The 25,005-nt window shown below is 39.4% G+C and overlaps 1 protein-coding gene across 7 annotated transcripts in view; it reads left to right on the plus strand.

Moving 5' to 3' along the window:
• The window catches only part of SEMA5A (semaphorin 5A), a 498,071-nt gene that overhangs the window by 444,611 nt on the left and 28,455 nt on the right, over positions 1 to 25,005 (plus strand). For all 7 annotated transcript variants that reach the window (XM_042806859.1, XM_042806857.1, XM_042806861.1 and 4 more), the window contains one exon: positions 18,166 to 18,391. In XM_042806859.1, coding sequence (XP_042662793.1) covers positions 18,166 to 18,391 — 226 coding nt within the window. The remainder of the gene's footprint in view (positions 1 to 18,165; positions 18,392 to 25,005) is intronic.

The following is a 25,005-nucleotide window of genomic DNA, read 5'->3' on the forward strand; positions in this document are numbered from 1 at the left end:
ATCACTCAGTTAAAGCAGATATAAAACACACAGCTCTCCTTCTTATTGCTGTTCTTAAACTCAGGTACATAAAATTATAATATTTTTTAAAACTAATAATATTCAGTGTATAAAAGGGACACATGAGACCTCATTAAAAGTGTCTCAAAGAAATGCATATAATCTGTGAGCCCACTTTTCCTTCTTGCTATCAGTAGAGGAAAGAAAGCAGAGGGATTTTTCAGATAAAACAATTTTAGGATATGAGTAATAATCACATCTAGTACTATTATAGCACAATATGTGATTCCTGTATCTCGTCTTCCTCCTGTGTTAAGAATTGTCCTCTGAGGCTAAACTGATGGAAGGGATAACGAGGATGTAAAGTATTTGAGGATGTTATTATTTGACTTGAAATACTGAAGGTTATAAATTTCTTTGAGGTTTATTATCACTGAATCTTATAAAACATAATTTGCATTTTCTGTAATGTTGCGTGTCTTTGAGACATGTGAGCAGCCGTATGATTATAGATCCTGTGTTCAAGTGTTAGCTCAATGCTCTCTGGCACATCCCACTTACAAAATTAAATGTATGTTCACTTCTGAGCAGAATCGAGCCATGCCACCTTGGACTGATTCTTTCCAGAGTCCTAGTTTAAAAGACAAAAAAATTTACACTCATGCATCTTCCACAGATTCTTCCAAAGAACACAAGTAGTGAACTTTCTGTTTTGTAAAATCAGTCTTTCTTTGTCATCCTGCAAGGTGATCACATTTACTTTTTTTCCTTTGTCATAAGATTTAAAAAAGCACTTCCATAGTTTCAGAAATATTTTGATTACATCAGCTACAGTTCAAGAAACAAGAGCTTCAAAGCTGTGACTTCTCACAGACCTGTCCAAACATGAAGAGATAGCAATGCAATCTTAGGTGGCAAAACGGTTACAAAAATATTCTTTTGCTTTTACGAATAGTAAAACAGAAAAAGCAAAATAAAAAAAAAGTTCTGTTCCAAAATAGCAAGTATTGAAACAATTCATCTAAGCAGTACCTGATCTTAAGAGTAAGAAGCAGGGTAATGATGCATGATTTTATACACCTTAAACGAATATTTAGTAAACTTACATATATTGGTCCTCCTTCCTGAGATCCTTCTAGACATCTCCTATGCCTCTCTACCGGCACACAAATTACCTGGGTTGAATCTCCTAGGTTTCATGTAGTATTTGGATCCATTAACACAGAGAGTTTATATATCACTCAGTGTCTGCAGAGTGATTGCTTTTATAAACCAAGGCATGTGGGCCCCATCTTCTATACCTCGTCACTGCTACTAAAATATTTATTAAAACACCTACACCTTGCTGAGAAGCCACAATCTTAAGATGTGCTAGAGATGGTAAACAAAACTAAGTCCCAAATTATATACATTTTTGAGTTACAGAGCCAAAAAATAAAAGATATACCATTTCTTGTGCTTTTTAAAAACTGCAGCAGTATGAATAGGTGAATTCGTTGGCATTAAAAAAAACAACATTTGAGTTTTCCCTTTAAGGCTTTGTGAGAATTTCATTCTGCAAAGCAAAGATTATTGAAAATTACATTCTGTCATCTTCGTTCTTCCCTCTCTTGGGATCCTGTCAACTCCTTGTATTCTGACACTTTCATCCCCAAATTCTTGCCAAACACCTGCATTTTCTTATCAGTGAAATTTGTTTAGCTATTGCTGCTTTTATTTTATGTAGTCATGTTAGCATCCGTCTATGGGTATGCAAACTCAGTTCCGTGTCATTGTCTTCTATTCTTCTTTTTTTTTTTTTTTTTTTTTTCCCTTTAAGGATTCTTTTCTTAGGATTCTTAAGGAAAAATTTAAACCAAAGCAAACTGCTGTCCTACCCATAATGGGCCATTTTCTACTCTTTGCTGCCCTTACCGGTGTTGTGTTTTTTCTAGGCATCTAGAGAAGAAGACTTCTTTTCCCCAGAACTTCTGTATTTTGGAGACAAATTTCTCTTAGTATCCTAGATCAGAGGAAAGAGAAATGGGTATCTTAATGGCTTGTCCAAGGGAAAAATAAACAACAAAACAGAAAAATCTGTTGCTGTAATTTTTGCTTCCCATATGGGCAACTTGGAGCTTCCTTTGCATCTGTGCCATGTGGTGGGTTGACCCTGGCTGGACACCAGGTGCCCACCAAAGCTGCTCTGTCCCTCCCCTCCTCAGCTGGACAGGGGACAGAAAATGCAACAAAAGGCTCATGGGTTGAGATAAGGGCAGGGAGAGATCACTCAGCAGTTATTGTCACGGGCCAGGCAGACTTGACTTGGGGAAATTAGTTTTGTTTGTTACCCATCAGATCAGAGTAAGATAATGAGGAATAAAACCAAATCTTAAAAATACCTTCCCCCCACCCCTCCCTTCTTCCCCAGCTCACCTTCCCTTCCGATTTCTCTGCCTCGCCCCACCAGCAGAGCAGCAGGGCAGGGGATGGGGGCTGTGGTCAGTTCATCACACGTTGCCTCTGCTGCTCCTTCCTCCCCAGGGAGAGGACTCCTCACACTCCTCCCCTGCTCCAGCGTGGGTTCCCTCCCACGGGAGACAGTCCTCCACGAGCTTCCCCAACATGAGTCCTTCCCACAGGGTACAGCTCTTCACAAACTGCCCCAGCGTGGGTCCCTTCCACGGGGGCACAGCTCCTGCCAGAAAACCTGCTCCAGCCTGGGCTTCTCTCTTCCATGGGGCCACAGGTCCTGCCAGGAGCCTGCTCCAGCGTGGGCTTCCCACGGGGTCACAGCCTCCTTCAGACATCCACCTGCTCCTGCGTGGGGTCCCCCCCGGGCCGCAGGTGGGCACCTGCTCCCCCCTGGACCTCCCTGGCTGCAGGGCCCAGCCTGCCTCACCACGGTCTTCCCCAGGGGCCGCAGGGGAATCTCTGCTCCGGCACCTGGAGCACCTCCTGCCCCTCCTTCTCCGCTGACCTTGGTGTCTGCAGAGTCGTTCCTCTCACATATTCTCTCTCCTGCTGCGATTGCTGTTGTGCAGGAACTATTCCCCTTCTTAACCACGTTACCCCCGGGGAGCTGCCACCACGGCTGATGAACTTGGCCTTGGCCAGCGGCGGGTCCGGCTTGGAGCCGGCTGGCACTGGCTCTGCCGGACGTGGGGGCAGCTTCTGGCACCTTCTCACAGAAACCACCCCTGCATCTCTCCCACTACCAAAACTTGGCCATGTAAACCCAACACAGCCTTCTCCAAATAGAATCCTTCTATGAGCTTCCATAAGTTCCTAATTATCCTGCAGCACAAGACCCTTAAATCAGTCAGCTCCGATTGTGTAGTGCTCAGCAAACTTGCCTGCAGAGTTTTGTTTGATAAGCTAGAACTCTTTATAAATGCTCAGGCATTTTTCATTTAAAAGAACAATGTGAATACAAAATATTTGCTGTTATTTTTCTATGAAAATCAATTTGTAGTCTATAGCTAACACTTTTATTTTCCAGTTACTAATGTCATTGGCCTGAAAATTCCAAAGACCTGATGTTATGCTTACTGAGCTGTCAGAGCAAAGCCTACAGTGTGAGTTCAGGGCACTCATCCTGACCCTGAGCTAAAATTCAGTCCTGTGAGTTTGACTAGTGTATTCCAGCCATGTTTATGCAGTTACTGGCAGTAAGTCCTCTCCTCATTGCTAGGAATGTCTGAAATATGACATCGTTCATTACCCAGCCCTTGCTTTTCCAGTAATTTAATGTGGGTTTACATACTGCTTTGATAAGCAAACACAACACTACTACCCAGTGGCAGTCTGCAGCTTCAACATCCTGAAGGCACAGACCTACTGTTAAATTTTCCAATCTCTGGCATGTAACTCAACTCTCATGACTTATAGCTATTTATGTCCCTTTTCTGGTTTGTTGAAAAGAAGAATTTTGGTAGATGACATATTCACTGACTTTTATTTTTTCTGTCCAATTTGATCACTACAGTGTAAATCAATCCTTGCTCATCTCCTTTTTTCTTCCTCTTATGAGTAAAGCTATGTGAATTTTACAATAAGAAATGGGACAAAGCTAGCACATTGAAATTTGATGTGGGACAAGACTGAGATGAGCATAGCTGAGTATAAAGAGAAGCTAAGGATTCTGTGTGTACATTAAGTAGTAAAGTTCTTTAAGAGCTCTCATGAGTATTGTGTTAAGAAAAGATCCTGTTGTTATACATTCAACTCGTTGAAACTCAAAAAATGCTCCATGTGAAACATGTTTTAATGTTATTATACCAGGGAGCCATCCTCTGTTCCTGATCAGTTTATTTTCATTACCACAGTATTTTCTTTCCTATTTTTGTACAGTCCATAATCACTTGCTCCTTTTGTTTTCTTCATTAACCTTCTGGCTTGAATGTCTTTAGCAGTGCCACCTTTCCTCTATACAGTGTTTAGCCTTTTTGCTGAGACTTCAGACAAGGTGTAAAATAAAAGATCTTTAATCCTCTCCTAAGGAATTTCCCCAGAGCAGTGGAGCTTAGGCTTCAGCAGTTCTGACCTGAAAGACACAGGCTATTGTCAATTAAACTTCATCTGATTCATGCTGAGGTCATGCCAGCTACAGAACAGCTCATATTTGAGGAGATGCAAAGGAAGCACACAGCTATTCTTGCCTTTTTCTTCCTCAAACTGGAAATAGAGCATAATATGAAGCCAGTATCCAATTAGTACTTTTTTTTTTTTTTTTTTTTTTTTTTCCCCAGAAACATCTGTCTTACCAGGAATTGGCTGGAGATCAAAAAAAAAAAAAAAAAATCAATGTGTCATTCACAACCACAGAGTTCCAAAAATACAACATAGACAAATTAAACCCTTTGTAAATAAACTTTATATAAACCCAACAATATTAAAAAAAAAAAAAAAAAAAAAAAAACAAAACTAACTAAAAACGAAGAGTAGTGTGTGAGAGAAATTGATTTATAGGGAGTTTTTTAGATCACTGCAAATTAAATGAAAATGTGAAATGGGAGATTCAGTTCTGAAATGATTCTGAAAAATGCCAGGCTCCATGGGTGGATGCAGGGGCAGGATGCAGTTTTGCCTAAACAGAGACACATGTTGCTTTTTTGACAAGCCATAGGGGATCTGGAACATGGGGGTGAAAGCGGAAGGAACGTTGGAGACCATGTGATACGTGCTTTTAGAGCAGTTTGGAGGCGCGGTAGGATAACCCGCAGCATTTAAAATGGCAACAGAGCCCTGCATTGGGGTAATTGAATCGTATCTTAAGGGTAGAAGCTTTGCAAAGTTGATATCCACTTGTGAGAAAATTAGACAGTTGTATATTTATATTTGCCTGTGCAGTTTCACTTACTGAACATGTTAAGCACAAACCTGTGGAAGTTTGTAGGTAATCTGGTTTTACGTTTATCATCGCAACTAGAGGCGTATTTTCATGTATCTGTTTCTGTGTTTCTGCTTTTCAACCAGGCAACCTGTAAAACTGTCTGTTATTGTTTCACTTGTCTTTTGGGGTTTGTTTGTGGGGTTTCTGCCCACATAGCCGGGGGGCTCTGACAGATCAGTTACACTGACACTTGCTACGGCGATTTAACCAGCGCAGGTGACCCCCTTTGCTAGAGGTCATATTTTCCCATAGTGGGGTTGGCAGAAGCAAACGTGTCAGCATCCCGGTTGCCGTGCTTTCTCGCCCGAGAGGTTACCAGCTATGACTGAAGATGTTCTTTTGTTTATACATTCGACCGTAGCAGCAGTGACTGAGGTGTGGGCGCGCGTTCACATCTGCCAGCTCTGCTGCAACTTCTGCCCTGGGGAAAGGCAGATATCTGGGCTGTGATGAAGTATTAGATAGACCTTCAGTGCATTTTCAGTTTAGTTACACCACTGGTCGCTTCAGTGTGTCTGGGTCAAGGCCTGAAAAAGAGGTTTACAGCATAATTATTTTTTTTTATCCTACCTGCTATATCCATTTTCTAAAAGTGTTGTCCTTTCTCGATATCTGAAAAGAGAAAAATTTTGTTTGAAAGGCATTTGGAGGATGGGGGTTGTGTTTGGTTTTCCCCTTTCACTCATTTACAGAAGCATGGCCTTTGAGCTAGGAAGACGTGGATGTTCATATACACTGTAATTTGCCATTCCTGACTTTCTTCCCAGTAGATGATTGGAGCTTCCTAATATTTGGAGGTTTTGGAGACAACAACACTCCATCTGGTGCTGGAAAGCTCTCTGGCAGCGCTATTTTGCCACCTTCATTAGGCTTCCAAATCCATACTCAGATCCCCTACTAAGTGGCTTCATTTTCCACAGTGCAGAGCGTGCCCTTTCTGCTCTCTGATCAGAAAGTGCAGATGATCAAAGCCTTTGAAAGTGTCTCATTTGTGTGGCTAAATCTATTTTCAGTGGATCTAAATACTAGCACAGTTTAATGCCTTTCAACAAGCAGCTCTGCTTTTCACTGCAGCTCCTGGGTTTGGACTGGTAACTGTGAAGTTCACAGCTCCTCATCTATTCAGTTTGTACCATTTCCATCACTTACACATTTGTCATTTAGCAGCTGCTCTAACATTTAGAGTGTTATCTCAGGGGTGGTGACATTACAGGATTTTTTTTTTCCCCAGTGAATTGTATATCATTTAAGCCATTCTTTGGAATGAAAAATGCAATAAGAATATTTTAAAAATCAGATTTTCTGAGCAAAACCAGACTTCAGATCCTTCCAACATTAGCTTTCTCAAATTTTGCTTTCACCTTTGTATAAAGCAGAGTTTATAGTTCTTTATAATTAAAAGGGAAAAAAACAAAGAAACAACAAGACAAGCTGGAACTGGGTGCTTGTTGTCTAAATGACTTCACAAGCAGTTAATAATTTCATACTCTCAGGTCTGTTTTGATGTACTGCTGATTAGTAGCGGCATTTTTGCCCTCAGATTTTGAGCAGAAAATGTGAAAGTTCATCTGAACCTAAAAGATTGTGTAATTGTAGAAAACAAGATTAATGATGATAAAAGGATTAATTTTAACATAAGGCTGCACTGACGAGATAATAAATGAGTGTGGATAAACGAATAGGAATCTGAAAGTGCGCTCTATGGCCGAACATAAGATACTAATAACTGTTTTATTTTTCTCCATTACTTGTTGGCTGGCTTTTCACAGAGTTATTTTCCCAGGCTAAAATATTATGGAAGCGAGTGTGTCCTCAGTATGTCAGTTTTCAGAAGTACTTTACCACTGTGCTTAATTTGTAACTGCCTTGTGAAAGAAATGATCCGTTTCTCTCCATAGGAGTAGCACACTGGTTCCTTATCCTCAACCCCATGATTACAGGCTGTTCAGCTTTTACTTTCTTCTCCTCCTCTTGTTTCACAATTACACATTGTTTTAGAAACCTGTGGAGTTAGTGATATATGGTGGCAGACAAACCCAACAGAAACTCGTTTGCAGATTTCTCCCGTTGCTAAGTTCAGGAAAAGGTCCATGGACAATCATTGTAGCTAGCAGTGGGTGAACCGAAGAATCGGGAATCTAAGGATCAAATTCTTTCCAGGTCACAAAGTAGCCAAGTAGCTCTGGTGTTACTTGTGAAAACTAAAGTCCCAGATTTGATTCCGCTTCTGGTGTTTAAAAATTTGCTGTTGAGGATCTGCTTTTCCAACAAGAATATAGCTCACATTGTCTTTCTGGAAGCCTACATGAGGGAAAACCTACTCTGCAGAATAGAAATGAAGGTAATTTATGTGTGATAACAGATTTGCAGTCATTACAAAGCAGCAGTCTCTAAAACTGATGAGTTGACAGGCTTTTCATGCCTTTTTGACTATTGGATTATCTTCTAACAGTCTTGCTCTCAGTTAACAAATACTTGGATAGCCATGATTTCCAGCAATTTAAAAAAATACATTCTAAGTTAATGATAAGTATTTCAGCAATTTAAAAGATTTTTGCCAGGAATTATAGGGCCTACATGAAAAACTGTGAGCTTCTCAATCAGGGTATGTGAAGCTGATTGCAAACAATTGAGTTATTACAGGAAAGTAAATCACCCCTTATCTGCCTGACTTAATCCACTTTCTTTTGCGCTTACATTTGCATTCGGAATGAGTAAAGCCACAGGCACAGATCAGTAGCATGGCCCAGCTGAGTGGTAACTCACTAAGCTGCAGCAACCCACTTGTTTCCAATCAGCTGATCATACCCCCCAAAATGGAATTTTGAACAACTCCCTTTTCCCCACTTCGGAAGTACTGGGTGACCAGGTAAGCAAAATCGTAGCTCACATGAAGTTATGTTCCTTTCCCCGATCTTTTCAAATTTCAACTAGTACATTCCTAATTTTAAAAGTAAATTTGAATTGCCTCTCCTTATAATGAAATGTATAAGTATATATTTCAAAGCTGATGTTTACACAGTAATTTTAAATGCTGATTTACATGCTGAAAAGATTAATCTTGATTCATGTACAAGCAACACATCATTTACCTTTAATGATATTTATATTTCACCATCTTCATGTCATGTTGTTGCTCAGATTTGGAGGTCATGTCTTTCCTGCTGCAGTTGAGGCCTTCACTACGACATGGCAATATAGCTCCTGCGTAACTGAAATCACCGTTGAGTCAGTTTTGGTAAATCCATGCAGTCATTTATAGGTGAACGAGCCCTTTGGCCTTATGGCCTTAATTATTTATGGTCCTGCATGTTCTGTTTTCATCAGCTCAGTAATAACTCGTACTTCCTTTGCCCAGGCTTTGCAGCAGTCTAAATGAAAACACTCAGGGCAAAAAACCCGAATCCTTAGTCCTTTGGCAGGCATCTCTGGGCTTATGAAATTTTAGTGGCTTCAAGTGGTGATATCCCCAGCTTCTCATCCCCCTGCTCACGGAGGTTCCCACTGCACAGTGGAGCTGCTAGAACAGGAGTCATGTTTATGCTGTGCCAGATCATAATGCCACATACAAAAGCACCAATAAGGGAGGATTTGCAATAAAATTCTGCCTAGAAGCTGGAGCAAATGAGCCCTGAACACCTATCTCCTAAACAACAACCTACTCGCAAAACAGTAATTTTTTGGTAGAAGGATGGGACACGCTCTTAGTAATGATAGTGCATAAACAACTGAATTGGCTTCTTTTACTAGATGAACACCCCACCCCCCTGCGCCCATCCAGGGTTCTTTTAAGGCAGTATAAAGATTTTGAGGACCTGGACATTATTATTCAATGTTTATGACTGGCAATTAAGTATCTTTGACTCCTAATTAGTGTGAAGTCCCTAACAATTACACGACCGACAAAACTGCTCAAGTGAGACACTTAGAATTTAGTGGTGTACACAATTGCAGAAAAGCAGATGATTGCATGAATGTGGTAAAAATCATGAAAGTAAAATTTTTTACCTAAAAACCCTAAGTTGGGGGGAAGCCTGTTTCCTGTGTTCTTGCACGTAGCTGAATTTGTGATCCTTCAGAGAACATCGCGCAGCTCATCCACTTTGTGAGATGTTTCATACACCATGGGTGGAGTAAAGGGGAAAGAGGAACGAGAGGAAGAATTTTCTGTTTTAGTAATGCATTTCTAGAGGCATTGCTTGTTTCCTGACTGTTAACAATGCAGTCAATGTCTTCAGTGCCCCAAGAGTAAAAGGAACAGGGTGATTTACAGGAGGCTTATGTCATTGTGGGCAAAATGTAGAAGGCATTGTTCATCAAAAGGGAATCTGATTAACTTAGTAAGAGAAGCCTAGACTTCAAAGTAAATCCATATTCAGAAAGGAACTGGGTGACCAGACAGAATATTAATTCCCCTTGTGGGTGTGAAACACATCCCTGGAAGTGAGGTGGGTATCCAGTAAAAACAAACATGCAGTATCCAGTTTCAGCCTGTTCAAGACACTGAATTCTGAATAGTTATTGGACATGCAGGCAAGTGCCAGGAGAGACATCTGCAACCGAAATTCAAATCCATTTCCCTGGAACACATTACACTTTAAGCATACTTCATTCTTAGTTTGAAAACCGGCAGTAAATTCCACTGGTCAGGTCTTTGACAGTTTTTGAGATGTTGTCCGATATTGAGAACACACCGGCACTGAGAATTTTTTGAGTTCAAGTGCCCGTAGCGACTGCCGCTTGGGACCCACTCTTGCCATAGCGCTCTGGGAGGAACGGCATGGCTGCGGTCCCCTGGTCCTGATCTGCAGCTCGCTGAGGGGTTTAAAGCTGTGAGGCAGCAGCTCTGGTGCCTCGGGGGGGCAGGGAGCCCCCCTCCAGCGCGTTCCAGTTCCAGCGTTACTGCTCTCCTGCCGCCTGGGAGCTCTAATGGTGAACCAGGACCCCGTTGCCCGGAGGTCTGCAAAGGGCTGGTCCGAAATGTCTTCTCCTCCGGGGAGCTCACCGCCAGACCGCGCAAGCCTTAAAAGGGTGGGGAGGTTCCAGTAAGGGCGCTGCGCTGGCAGGGCGCTCCTCTCCCCTCCACAGAGCAGTAGCACCTGATCTGTGCCAGTGGAGAGGGGGTGCGCAAGGGGCCCCTCCGGGAGCGCCAGTGGGAGCACCCCCGGGGCGCTCGGGGGATCGGTACACCTTGCGCTGCCAGCGGGCAGACTCGCTGCTGTGGATTTACTGCTCTTCGTTTCTCTGCAAGCACACATAAGGTCTCGGTGTATTCCGTTTCTTGGTGTTCTGTGGTGGTTTTTTGGTTTTTGTTTTTTAAAGAGAAAAGAAGAATAATCTACAAATCTTGACAAATTTGTCCTGTTTTGTGCCACATAACAATTTAATTTGCTAGGTGCATTTGAGTAGGGTGTTTAATTGTAATGCATGTTAGGTTTGGAAGAATCTGAATTAACTACTATGCCTCTCTTTATTTTTACTTTTTTTTTTAAATCTATATCAGAATAAAGAATCTTTTTCTTCCTTAGACATTTATAGTTTTATTTTGAATATGAGTTAATTCCAAATCTCATGCTTTAAAATGAACTATTACACTATTAGGAATTGTCGTGCATATGAAGTGAGTGTTTATCACTCTCAGTGGTTCTCAGGTGCCAATCTGAGCATGTGAGCAACAATACTTAAGAATAAAAACTGCACCTCCTCGGTGCAACCGGGCCGTTCAGCTTGCTGAGGCAGAGCTGGAGGTGCTCCTACTAACCCTATGCCTTTGAGATATTCAGTTAAGCTACTCACGATTAATTGATTTAATTTTTTGTAACAATTTCCTTCACAAAAGTCTGATTAATTTGACATAAAACGTAGCTTTCAAGTACAGAGTTACACAAGTGGCTGGTAGAGAAGAAGTAAGAGGAAAGCGGTGGCTTTCTTTACTCCAAAATTTGATGGTTTTATGAAGAAATGATGGAAGTGGAAACTTTGCTCATCTAAATAAAATGAATGATGTTGAATATAAGACCGATTTGAGTTCCAAACTGTCCCAGTCTGATGACCTGCCCAGCAGGCCCTGAACTCCTCCAGGGAAAATGGAGCCTAAATCCAGCTTTTAATTGCTTTTAAATTCCCTTTTAGATCAATGGAAGTTTTTCCAATTATTTGGCTTAAAATACACAAAATTGAAAGAAAAGGTTGTGCTCAGTCATTATTTGCAGCCAAAAAATAAGTCTGTTTGCTTTGGAAGAAACCTGTTCCTTTTACATAGGGTAAAATGATTTTCTTCCCTCTATCCATCAACATGTTTTTAAAAACCTGTTATGAACACAACCTATTTGCCCTCACTTTTTACAGCACTACAGGGTTGCATCTGGGCTCAGCAAGAGCCTCTGAAGTCCTGATTCCACTGGAATCAATAGAACTACTCCCATTGATGTCGACTGAAGATAAAATACTGCCTATAAACTAGGATGTAGGTGTGCCTTTGCATGATTAAAATACAATGAGGATCTTAGAAATATTTTTGGGTTTTTTTTTTTAGGTATAACTATGAAATTTAGAATGTAAAAGGTGTTTTGCTTAATGATGTGGAGTTAACGGGGTTTGGCTGTTCTTTCAAGTCATGCTTTTGAAATGGTATTGTAATAGAAAAATTACAATAAAGTAAGGTATATCTAATGATATTCGGTTAAAGAACCTGGCTTTTTAAACTGTGGAAATACACAGAAGCCTGATCAGGGACTTATTTGTCTTTTGTTTGTTTTAGTTTGAAAATGCTTTTTAAAGTGGATAAGACTTTACGTTTTTGTAAGGAAAATAAATGAGCCATTTATTTTTTCAAGTTCAGTTAGTGATTTTCCTGAATGTGTTTTTCAACCACTGCATGGTAAATATTATCTATCCTTCGGTTCTTGGACAAGGAGAGGGTATATTATATATTTATGTATATAAACAAGCCCCCCTATAAATGGGAACTGATTTTGTCTTGAGTTTTATAACACTGTTACATTAATTTTTGCCTTTGTTTTGATTGCATGTGAGAGCTATCCTTTCCTTTAACTGCATATTGCCTTGGCAAACTCCGAGCTTGGGAGATGGCTGAGAGACTCAGATTCTTGTATCTTACAGGCCTCTCTTCTCCCACATGACATGCTATACCATTCAATTTATGAACCAGTGACATCCTTTTCTATTGGTGTCTTAATAGCTGAAAAGTTAAATAAATATTTGGGGCCAGACAAACTGAAATTTTTCAAGATGAGAAAAAAGCAAAAATTTATAAGTAATTTTTAATCAACAAACTGTTCGGTGATTCCAAAAGAATATTCAAGAACTAATGCGATATATCAAAAGCAAATCATAGAAGATAACTGTTGGGCTGAAAATCTTTATATGGACTGTTAATGTTGATTTAGCTGCCTTGTGAAGATAATTTCTCACACTCACAGATGAGAAAGAAAAACACAGATGAGAACAAAATAAGTGCATTCAACTTAGACATACTATGTACATCAAAGAAACAAGAGTTTGTTAGGAGAAATCTCTCCATGATATAAACATGTAATATAAATGAGAACAGAACTCTATCTGAATTCTGTTTTTTATAAAAAATTGTAGTTCCAATGTAATAAGATTTTAGCCTAGTTTCCTAAGGAGGTATCAGACTACCATGCTGTTTGGTTAATTAAAATCAAACTTAAACTAGGAGTAAAAGTCTCAGTGACTCTCAAAATTTTCAGGAATTTGACTAAAGTGCCTATGCAGAGAAAAAATGCAATTAGTCTGTTTCATGACCTCTGTGATAAAACAGTAGAATTTTGTTCTATCTTATTTAGCAAGTCTCCTACAGCTTGAAATATGATGTTTTGGAAATAGCATTTTAGTTATCCTTTTCTGAAATGATACAACCAAACAATTCAAAAGAAATATTGATACAAAACATGACATTAATATTCTTTTTCATTATACACAAATATTAGGAAGTATTATTTAAAACCAGAAGCAAGGCAGCTGGTTAATAGCATAATCGATGTCTATGTTCTATCATTCCAAATGATGTTTTTAATTCATGATGCTTTTTTTCATATTACCACCAGTATGCTTCATGATAATTTTTTATTTTAATTTTTCATTTTCATAGACATGTATTTTGTGATATATGAACTTATTTGAACTTATTTGTGTATTTTGTTTAAAATTTGCAACTAACTGTTAGGCTATCCCCTGAAATTTAATCTTTAAAGGTCTTACTGCATCTTTGCCGGGCATAGCTAGTCATAGATTTAATAGTCTCAACTGACTAAACCCACTCTGAACTAAAAGCCACAATATAGTGAATTCAGCCATGAGTTTTAGGACAGCTTACAAAGAGAACTTTGAAAATAAATAAGTATTGCTCTGAGTCCACAAGTGTACCCTAAAAACTAATGTACTTAAGCCCATCATATCAGCCCCGAAGTTTTCCTGTGTGGTATCTAGATCCCCCCCCAGGAGAGCTCGCCCCGTCTCTTCCTGCACTCCGTGTGGGGCACGCGAGGTGGAGTTTGGCAGCCGCTGCCTCAGTGACTCCCAACAGCCCTAGTGAAGCAGAATGCTTCATGTCTTTTCTGGTTCCTTCTTCCCACTGTCTTGCTGAGATGAGCCCTCGGTGTTTCATCTGAGACTTTTATTCCACTGCGCAGTTGCTTTGTTATTGTATCCATGACTCTGGCTGGTCACGTTGCTTTAGAGCGGGCCGTATTCCTGAAATCCCACTTGAATAAATTCTTCAAGCGTTGAGCAAGGTGAGAAGAGGAGAACGATGCAAGCAGAGATAGCGAGTTCCGTAATCCCAGACCCTGACAGATCCTTCCAATCAGACTGTGTCTTCATGCTGGCAGCGCTAAATACACTCACGGGTGATCTGAACCGCGCCCTTTCTCGCCCCTCCTTTACCTGCTTCCAAATCTGAGGCCATTCAAAGCGAGACCATTGCTCTGCTTATACTGGAGTTTTGTACCGTCAGACCGCATCGATGCTTTCATCAGGTACAGTGCCATCTCCAGTTCCTCTGTGGAAGACGCGGGCGCTGGTAGAGCAGCGCAGCACTCAGCTGGTGAGAGAAGCCAGCCAGGCCTGCCAGGGCATTATTAGTACCAGAACTTCATGGAGTCATCCACTGTTAGTATATTCCTCTGAATTTTCTCAAAGAGAGAGGTTATTTACTGCTGAAAATAGTTTCTGGGTAATCTATAGGTACTTTTGTACTGCTATTCTGAGCTTTTCATGGGTATTGTCCCATGTTTGAACAGACAGGCATGACAGTAGACAAACTTTCTTATAGGCTGTGCACCAAGCAAGAAAGCAAAAACTAAAAAATGTTCTCTACAGATACTTTTAAAGGACACCTTTCTTTTCTGGCTGATATAACCACATGTAAGTATACCCTCTGTTAGGATGTATGAAGGGACCACACATCCTGAAGCACACTGATTACTGGTAGTCTGTCTTTCTAGAAATAAGTGAGCCGATGTGTTCATCTCATCATCTCAGACATGTGTTAGCAAGGCAGCATTGTCACTAAATTATTTTTTTCCTTTATTGCCTATTTTTATTTGGCAAAGGGTTCGTTGCATATCTTAAACATTCTGCTCTACACGACTCACCTGCCTACATCATATCCAGTAAAGAAAGACCTCACATTTATAGCAGCTTTTATTTTTGATTGAAAAATATCAATACAAAAATCAACAGCATATGCGGAGCTGAAACTTTTAGACCATTGTGACTGAATTGAAATGAACATTGTAGTTGCTGCTATACTGATTGAATTATTCCTGTTTATATGCTACTGGAAAAAATCTTGTGTTTCAAGTTGTTTGAAATTGATACAGCGCTTCTCCCAGACTGTCACTGAATTTTTCCAAGATGTTTGCCTTTGCAACAGAAAATACTTAGATTTGGAAAACTGAAATATATGGCAAATGTTAAATGGATTAAAAGCTGGCTCACTGACATTGAAAAATGTGGTGTTAATGGACAGATATAAATGACTGTGATGTGTCTAGCAGGGTCTGCCTGGAATCAGTTCTTGGGTCAATAGCACTTAATGTTTTTATCAACAGTCTAGACAGCGATATAAGACATCTTCAGTAAAGCTTGACCATGAAAAAGATTGCTGAGGTAGTAAATAATATACTAGATAATTGCAGAAGGTAATAAAATATATTTCAATATTGCCAAACAGCAGCCTCTTGTGTGGGATAGTAAACTATATGTAGTTGTAAAGCTGTAATTTAGAGGACAGGTTATCAAAGGTAATGGGGTCTCCTTAAGCTCCCTGTGCAATATTGTGGAAGGAAAAAGAACTAATGCAATAATGTATGTATTAAAGTCAGACTGTCAAGTGGAACGGGGTCATGATTGCCTCTGCATGCTGTACTGATAAGACTGCTTCTAGAGTGAGTGCCAAGTCAAATTTTGGTGTCCAGTCTTAAGGAAAATAAGGAAATAGAACAAAAGACAGACATATGTATGCACGGACCTGGAGATCGGGTTTTAAATCCTATGTCAGGTTTTCAATCTGATGTAGCTTTAAGAAGTTCAGTTTAGTTTATCATTATGCATGGGTACCTGGGCATGATACTGGTAGGTATGGGACGAGGAGCACTTTCAGTATCATTGATAAAGACACAACAAAATTCTGTGACGGGAAAATTAAATTAAGGGGGAAATGCAGCCTTGAATCAACTTGCAATTTGTTAGCTATGAGGATTACTAAATAGTGAAAGAGCTGATGCAGGGAGGTGATAGACTCATCAGTGCTAGACATCTTTAAAAAAACAAAAGGAGGGAAAGACGGAGTGCTCTTGTTAAAAGGTGCACTGTGATCCAGCTGCTGGAGGGGACAGCATGTTGGAGGTGAACAGCCAGTTGGGATAGCAAGCAGGGTGGCTCTGGTTGTTGCTGGGATCTCTTAATTTTATGATTTCCTTTTTACAGTTCAAGTGTTGTGAGGAGAACGGTTGTACATGTTCTGTCCTCAGTCTAAAACATCCATGATTTAAACAGTTGCCTAGAGGAGTCATGAAGTTTACTTCCATTGCTCTACACGGGTCCCGATAATTTGCTTGTTCTTTTCTGTCTTCTGATCGAGAAACCAGTAAAAGCTGAAACTCAGGTCCCAGGAAGGTTGATCCAGTCCCCTGTGCTCTAAAGGGATCCTCTTTCATAGATGGTCCCCGAGTATGCCTCACGCAGTCATCGTGGCAGGGATCACCAGGTTGTAAGGTGGGAAGGGGCTTTGCACTGCCTCGAGGGGTGAACGTGAGTAGTCCATCTGAATTCTTTGGGCTAAGAACTCCTACTTGCCTGAAGCACCGCAAGACTGTGAGACCAGGACGTTTATCCCAAGTCCACCTGGCCTCAGAAGATGAGACTCTTGTCTCATACTCAGAAGATGAGACTCATACTGCTGGGTCCTCGGGTGCCTTGCTGTGTTAGTGGGGCAGGGGGTTCTGGGGAATATTTTTTTTTCCAACTCTGATAGATGGAAAAATTAGAAAAACTTTCAGATGAAGAAGCTTCTTTTCGATCTGAACTAGAAACACAGTCTTTAAACCAAAATATAGGTCGAAAGCAATTGTTCTCGGCCTAATTACATATGTTAATAAGTTACACCGTCTGAGAGAAGAAGTAGCGGACTGAGGAAAATACGAGATAAAAAGGCTGTTATCACCATGGGAAAGAGAGGAGCACGTAATCTGTTGCTTGTTGGGACACGGTGGTATCAGCTGGGGTAGGAGTTATGGAAGAAAGAAGCTGTACTATGGGGTAAAACCATTATTCCTATTGTGTCCATGTTTTTTAATATTTAGTGGAATTATAAACTTCAGTCGTCTTCTTTCCAGAAGGTACCTTCTGCTGAATGTCTCTCTAAGAGGCCAGAGGAAGAGAGATCCTTCAAAAATTGTCCGACTGATGTTTATTTTTTTTTTGTCTTTAATAATTTTCTGATACTTAACGGTTGTTAAACTTCATCCATCTAGCTTACAAAGCACTTGCGTCAGATGAAGCATACTGTGCTCTGGGAAATGGATGGGCAGAACCTACAGATCGGGGCTTGAGAATATTGGCGATTTTGCATTTCTTTCTTAGATATGGTCTGTTCTTTTTGGTGCATATCAGTCTACAGGGAACTTGCTTCTGATGCTAGGTTTAGCATTGCTGGAATTACGGGCACCTCGGGGAGTCAGATTCTGTAATAGGAAACATTTTTTGTTCATCGTCCCCTTGTAATGCATAAGCAATATTCAAAATGGACAGTCGTTCACTTATTCATATGCCACTAGATTTACCAAGGAATTATTTGCTGATTTGTCTTGTACTTGCAGTTTATCAAAATTCCTCCTAATTAAAAGCTTTAACATATTTAGCCACACCTTATTTGGGGCTATTAATTTATAAAGGCTGTGCTTATTCGTGGTACTTACAGTGTCCAGCTTGCTGTTTCTATGGATGTAATAGATCTAATTTGTACTGGTATATTACTGCTTTTAACAGTGTGATACTGTGCTTGCCTAGAAGCAGAAAAACACACTTTCAGTTTGAGATTGAAATGAGAAGTTTATTGATAATCACTGCTATTGGAAATGCTGGGAAAAATATCGCAGGCTTTTTTATTGGTTGTTTTTTTGTCTGTTTTGAGGGTTTATGTTTGGTTTTTGTTTTGGTTTTGGGTTTTTTTTTGTTTTTTTTTTTTGTTGTTGTTTTTTAAGTCGTGGTTAATTTTTATATTCATTATGACCATTTTCTTTCAGGAATATCAGCCTTGTAACACCAACGCCTGTCCAGAGTTAAAAAAGACAACTCCTTGGACACCTTGGACCCCAGTCAATATTTCAGACAACGGCGGCCACTATGAGCAACGGTTCCGATACACCTGCAAAGCACGCTTGCCTGACCCAAATCTGCTAGAGGTGGGAAGGCAGAGGATTGAAATGCGTTACTGTTCCAGCGATGGCACCAGTGGATGCTTGACAGATGGTAAGCAAAGCCGGAGTGGCCGCACGATTGCCTCCTGCTAGCAAGGTGTCTGCAATTCCATTTTCAGCACAGGGTTGGAAGTTTTTGCTTGCTGGTGTTTTGCATAACAGAACTGATAATGAAAAGGAGGACGTAGTGATCACAGCGAGGAGTCGAGCTCGTATTTCTTCTAGACATAGCTTCATCTTTCAGACTAATCAAGTGTCCTTTACCAACAATTACGAGATTTGCCAGGTTATTTTAATATTCTCTACAATAATTTGTAAGCCGTGATGTGGCAGCCCAGATCTTGGAGGATTCTGGCACTTGCTTATGCTCTCTTGGGTTTTTGCTGGGGGTGAGTTTGTTCAACATTAATGTATTTGATAAATATTTAGCTAGAATACGTAGTGCTGGTGCTGAGAACTTTTTGCTCAGTAACTCTAAAGAAACAACTGTAAGATTTGTGCAGGTGTTTAACTAAATAAGGAGTTTGTGAACTGGATAATTTCCATTATAAAAGTTTATGTTATGCTACTGCTAGTAATTTAAAGTTATGTTTATTTCTGAGATGGAAAACTGAACTCCTTCAAAATCTTTTCAACTTTAGATGACTTTAAATTAGAATTATTTTATTTCAGAATTTTTTTCTTTCCCTATCAATATTAAATAGTTTTGAATAAATGTTTTGTGTATATATATAAAAAATAAAACCTAGGGGAACCTCTGACAGTCATTAATACATTTCATTAATTATCTAGTTTTAATTATATATCAGTGTTTCTTTTTAAGTATTATATTTTGGTTACAAAATCTAAGGAAATACTGTTTTTTAATTATTGTATTTTAATATTTATAGACCTGCTTTCCACTTACATAGTCTGTTTTATCTTCACAACATGTAATTAGCTGAAAAAAATGTATAACTGAAGGCATTTGGCTTACCTAAGGCCACAAAGGGAAAAGGGTTTCAGAGTCCTTGGGCTTTCTAATTCTCAATACTTTTTTCAGACAGACCAGCTGTTGTGACAATCAGTGTTAAGCATTTTCTGCCTGTATTGGGTTTACCTGACAAGGTTTTGGTAGCGGGGATGGGGGGAGCTGCAGAGGTGGCTTTTGTGAGAAAATGCTAGAAGCTTCCCCCATGCCCTTCATCCGATGTAAAACCTTCAACAATTCACTTGACATCTATGCGCCTTTGGTAGGGAGAGGATGTTGGTAGTTTTTTAGAGAAATACATAGTAGTGAACTGCATGAAATAGTAAAACAAAACCCGTGGTACTCCAGATAAGACATAGTTCCATACTCTGTGTCATTCCCATTCCAGGTAGTCTGAAGTCTCCAGTGTTTATTTTTCAGGTCTGTATAGCAAGGCAGATTTTGGCATGGAGCAACTCTTGTAACAAGTGTTCCTGCTATTCTCCTGATTTCATCCAAATTAAGTTTCAAACTGGCATTTAGCAAAGATTCTGTTCGGCTAGGATTGGTGTATGACCTACCTTTCTTGTCCTAAATAAGACTCTTGGGTGGCAGTGCTGGGTTTTGATGTCTTCCTGCACTTTGACATTTATGACATCTTTTTAAAACTTCATGCGATTAAATCAGAAAGAGAATATTTTTTTTTTCACCAGATAGCACATAATTAGGAGAGTTATCACAACTAAAAGTAGATCTATGGAATAATTTAGGTTTATTCTTGTCTGACAGCTGAGATGTCAGCACTTAGGAATGCAGTACATGAAAGCCAATGCAGAGAGCAGGTTAGTAGGACAAACTAGTCCAAGAGCCAGCTTGTCCTGGATCACATTGCTGCAAGAAAATGAAGCATGGAAACACCTTTCTCAGCTCTGAAGTCATGATCCTAAGTCCTTGCCTGGAGTTGGATGCATCAGCTGACTCTTTTCTTGCAGAACGCAGTCAGAGGTAACAGTGCCTGCGCTTTGTTGAATAAAGCATTTGGGCAGAGAGCAAGAGGCAAGGCGGCGGGCTCAGGTGCATTCTTTGCCTGATTAACTTGACGATTTTCGTTTCACTTCTGAACATCAGATTCCTGAATTTCCTGGTGTTGTAGCTTACTTGTTGCATCATGCTGAAGATGCTGCTTTTGCTTCATTTGGAAATAATTAATCATTGGGCCAACCTATGGGAGTGACCCTGTTGCGTAGTAATTGAAATGTTCATTTGGGAGAAGGTTTTTTGCTGACTAATCACAAAACTACTGACTATTTAAATATCTTATATTGAGTAGTCGAGAGGGCAGAAACTATTATACAGCTGTCCATTCTTCCTAGTGAGTGCCCTCATAATTTTTTCATTAATTCGTGCTCATTCTTTGACTTTTTTTTTGTCCGTGGAGTCTTTAATTATTCTGTAATGAAAGATCAAACCCAAGCAGTTGTCCAAGTGGTTGCGTTGACTGACATGTTTCTGGTGAAAAGAGTTACTATTACTTCTCCTTCAGCCACATTTTATTTTGAGCCTGTTTTGCTTAGGCATTTTCTGATTATGGCTGTCAGTACAGAGTGGAAGATTTGACAGGGGTGACACTGTGTGATTTGCCGATGGGATGAAACTAACTGACTGCTTCTAAACTGCAGAATTCAGGAGCACTTCTCTGCTCTTAGGTTTGGATTTGGGTCGACTCACAACCCCTCTACTGCTCCTTGATTTCATGGGAAGAAGATATATGAATAAGAGGCATGTAGTGCAGCTGTAGCTTTTGTAACACAGGGATCTCATGAGAATGGGAAACCATGAATTTTGGCGGACACCTTCACAATTTCTGGCTAGATAGTAAGGAAACATCGTAACTTACTTCCACCTGACCAGAGCCTGGATACTGTGAAACATTCTTTTCATTATCTCCATGCTGAACTGCAGCAATTTGCTGGCTTTTATAGAAAGATTAATACTGTTGCAGCATGCTTGGCATACCTCATTACCAAAGATGTGCTCTGCAAAGATCAGTTCTCTGTTCTGTGCAGAAGAGGGCAATTTGTTAGAAATTTTCTCATTGCTTATAGTCTCCCACTGTGCACCTATATTCATGCCATGTTAAGCAGAATCGTGTTTCACTGTCAGACACTAGCAAAGCAAACTTTCTTTGCAGTCTGAGCTTCGAGGTAGAGCTGCTTGACAGAAATCCACTAGACTCCTCCTGAGTGTGGTAAGATATCTATCTTAATCAACCAAGCAATATCATTTGCACACTGTATTCATGCTTTTCTGATTTGAAATTCAGCTAAGAGGAAAGAAAAATTTTGTTCTCTGCCTCTGAGTTTTCATATAGTGCTCAAATAGGAAAGGGACAGCTATTTCAAATAAACAGATTGTGTACACTGCTGCACATCTTAACGCAAATGTCTGTACAGCCCAGCAGTATAGTCTAGAAATTGCATCGCTGTAGGATTTAATGTGTGCTTACGAAACATATTAAATATCTACATTAAACATACTTTCTGAAGGATTATCTGATATATAAGCACTGTGAATTGTGTTGAAAATATAAGTATTTAACCTAGGGGTAAAAATTTCAGAAGGTAGGAGGTTACCTGCTGTTTTAGGTTGAACTTCTCTCACCTAACTCTAGACCCCACTGTAGTCTGCAGAGACAGCTAGCAGCCCTGAGGAATGAGATCCATCTGAAGACAAGCATCTGATATAATGGGCACAAATGGCCCTCTAGAGGTACCACTTTATTTCCAGGGTGTATACAAAGGAAACAGCAATGACGAGCTCAGACGTGACAGTTGAATTTGACATGGCCAAAGTTAGATGAGGTTAGCTCCCAAAATACCCTCAGAAAACAATTAAACAGAGACAGTTCTTCTAATTTCAGTCAAACAGTCTGAAAGAGTCTTTTATTTGCTTTTTATCTTTTTAATTTTTTTTGGGGGGGGGGGGAGGAGGAGGGTGGAGGGGTGAGAAGGGAGAATAAAATCTGAAGAAGAGTCACAAATTCCTTAGAGGAGAAAAAGGCACCTGGAAACCTAAACTTAGATTCCCGGTAGTCACTCTATGCCAAATTTAAAACAATAGTTATTTTTTAAGTCAAGATGTAATTTTGTCTGAAATACTGTTTTAGTGGCCACGATCTCTTGTGAAGAGATTGATTAAATCCTAGTGTTACCCACAGGAAATCTATACTGCGTTCAGAGTTTAGTACAGAATAAAACAGGTTCTGATAGTCAGTAATGTCCTGTAGTCAGGAATACATGTTGAGATATTCTCTCTTACCCTGTCTTACTGAAGCTAAGATATGGTGTTCTGAGATAAGAACAAAATGAATTGTGGAAGTTCGAACTGAATTTGACGACAAATTCAAGTTTGATTGACAAATAACAGCTCTTCAGTGGAACTTTGGGATTAAATATTTAAACACAGAAAAGCTACGTACAAGAAATAAAGATTTTGTAACATAGCAACCTCCACCTGCATACTGTTCGTTTTTTTTCTAAAAACATGTTATCATTTCATTGCATTAATGTTTGCCACTGCATTTTATCATTTAAATTTCACTAAGTAATTTTTGAAGGTTTATGAGGTTTTAATAAGTTATAGGTATATAGGCCTGAAGGTAGATAAGTTTTATGCTTGAATGGTGTTCTCAAATACTTGAAGAATATCTTCAGAAAATGACAACACTGAAACAATCTTTGCTTATCCTTCTTATCTCCTGCACTTTAAACAGTGTTTCATGCTGTCATTTCGAAATTATTCAGGATACTTGAATTTTGGCTCCAGATCATCTTTTCCCAAAATCATGAACCTCGATTGCTTGGATAATTGAATTTTCTTTGTTAGGGCTGAACAGGAAGACATAAGGCATAAATCAGTCAAGTAGTATAATTTATCAGGTGTCACTGCTACTTCTCTCTTATTTAGAGTTGTATTCCTTATCTACAGTCTAGACTAGAGAATTGTTCTAAATATATGTGCTTTATTGGAGCCTTGTTTTTAAGGCAAATTAATTGAACTTGGCTGGTAACGTTGCAATTTCCAAGAAGAATCAGGCCAATCAAAGTCTCCTTACAGGCTTTTGCAAAGGCAAATTTTTTTCTCCTGTAGTGGTCAGGGCAGGTGACTTTAATGTTAAGGTGTCTCCCAACAGGATTAATTTCTATTCCAATTCAACCAAATAGCTTATAAAAGTTATGTAGAAATTATCAAATCATCTTGGTTTCGATCAGAATTATGTAATTTAATTAGACGTTTTTTTTCTGTTACAAGTACTTGCATAAATGGCATAAAGAAGTCAGCAGTGAAGCAGCGCTAATTTCTCTGTAATTTTAGCTATATTGAGCAGAGCATAAGCACTTAAAATGAGAGAATAGTCTTCTGTTTAGATGTCAATTCATATCTTCTGTCTCCCCTTGTCTTTGACGTTTATTGTTATTTTGTCCACAAAATCCCTGTGCTTGCTATTAGTGAAGTTTATGCAGTACTTGCTCTTACTTGTGGAAATTTTTGCTTTAGGGAAGCACAGCTGCCTGTTTAAAATTGTACTGGGATTAAGGAGTTAAACTCCCTTTTCTTGCCTCAGTGTACAGCAGTTTATTAATTGAGTGTGACTTCTATACAACTGAAAATAAGCCTGTTGGTAAATTGCAAGCAGAGTTCGTACATTCTAGTCATTCACAAGGCTTTAAGTCAGTCTTAGGCTTTCTGAGAACGATTTAGTTTAAAACGTTTGAATGATGAACCTGTCATAAAGTCCAGATCTGGATTTGATTCACAGCTGTTCTGTCTGTCTTGGGAAAACTATTCATTAGTTCACTGATGATGCTATGACTGATCAGACTTTTTGCAGATTTCAATACTTTTTCTGGAGATAGGCTGTAAATAAGGAGAGCTTAGGTGTTGTTTCAGCAACTAGACTTTCACTGTTACCAAGCATACCAAGGGCTTTGGAGCTTGCATTCTGCTTTAGCCTGATATTTGCATCTTGGGGACAATAAGCTGAGAAATAGAGAAAGCTTAATGTTGTTTTCTGTTGGGTTGTTTCTGGTTTCTGTTCTCGGAGGTGGATGTGGAGCAATCAGAAAGTGACCCAAATTGCAATCAGAGGTGGCAAGCAAGAAAACCACAGTTTAATGAGAAGAATAGAAGTTTTCATAGTTTCATACCACTTGATCTGAAATATTACAAAGCTTTTATATTTGTACCTTCACCTATCGAATTTGATGTAAACTGTGATACAGATAGGACTCGTTTCTGTATAGCCACTTGCTTTCTGAAGAAGTTTTTCTAGAAGAAATTCTACAATGTAATCTTTTGGCTAGTTTTGCATTACTCCCCCTTGCCCCCCAGACTCCTACTACCTAAATTAATAAGCAGGACTTCTTACTTGAAGGACTCAATGATTCTTATTCTCCATCCATTTTCCATAGCTTAATTAATTACCCCACATCAGTTGGCCAAAGAAAGAAAGGGGTGATTGGACTTTCCATTTGCAACAGAGTCTTTGCATGGACAGTTATAAGAGCTCTGCAGGCATGTAATAATTAGACCATGAATCTTCCTTTTTATATGTATATTTTTATATATATATGTGTGAGTATATTTATAATACATTCATATGTATACGTATGTATTTGTGTGTATGTATGTACATGATTTATTGGATTGTCCTCATG

This window comes from Tyto alba, unplaced genomic scaffold, assembly GCF_018691265.1.
Source record: "Tyto alba isolate M040663 unplaced genomic scaffold, T.alba_DEE_v4.0 Super-Scaffold_48, whole genome shotgun sequence".
Taxonomy (NCBI): Eukaryota; Metazoa; Chordata; class Aves; order Strigiformes; family Tytonidae; genus Tyto; species Tyto alba.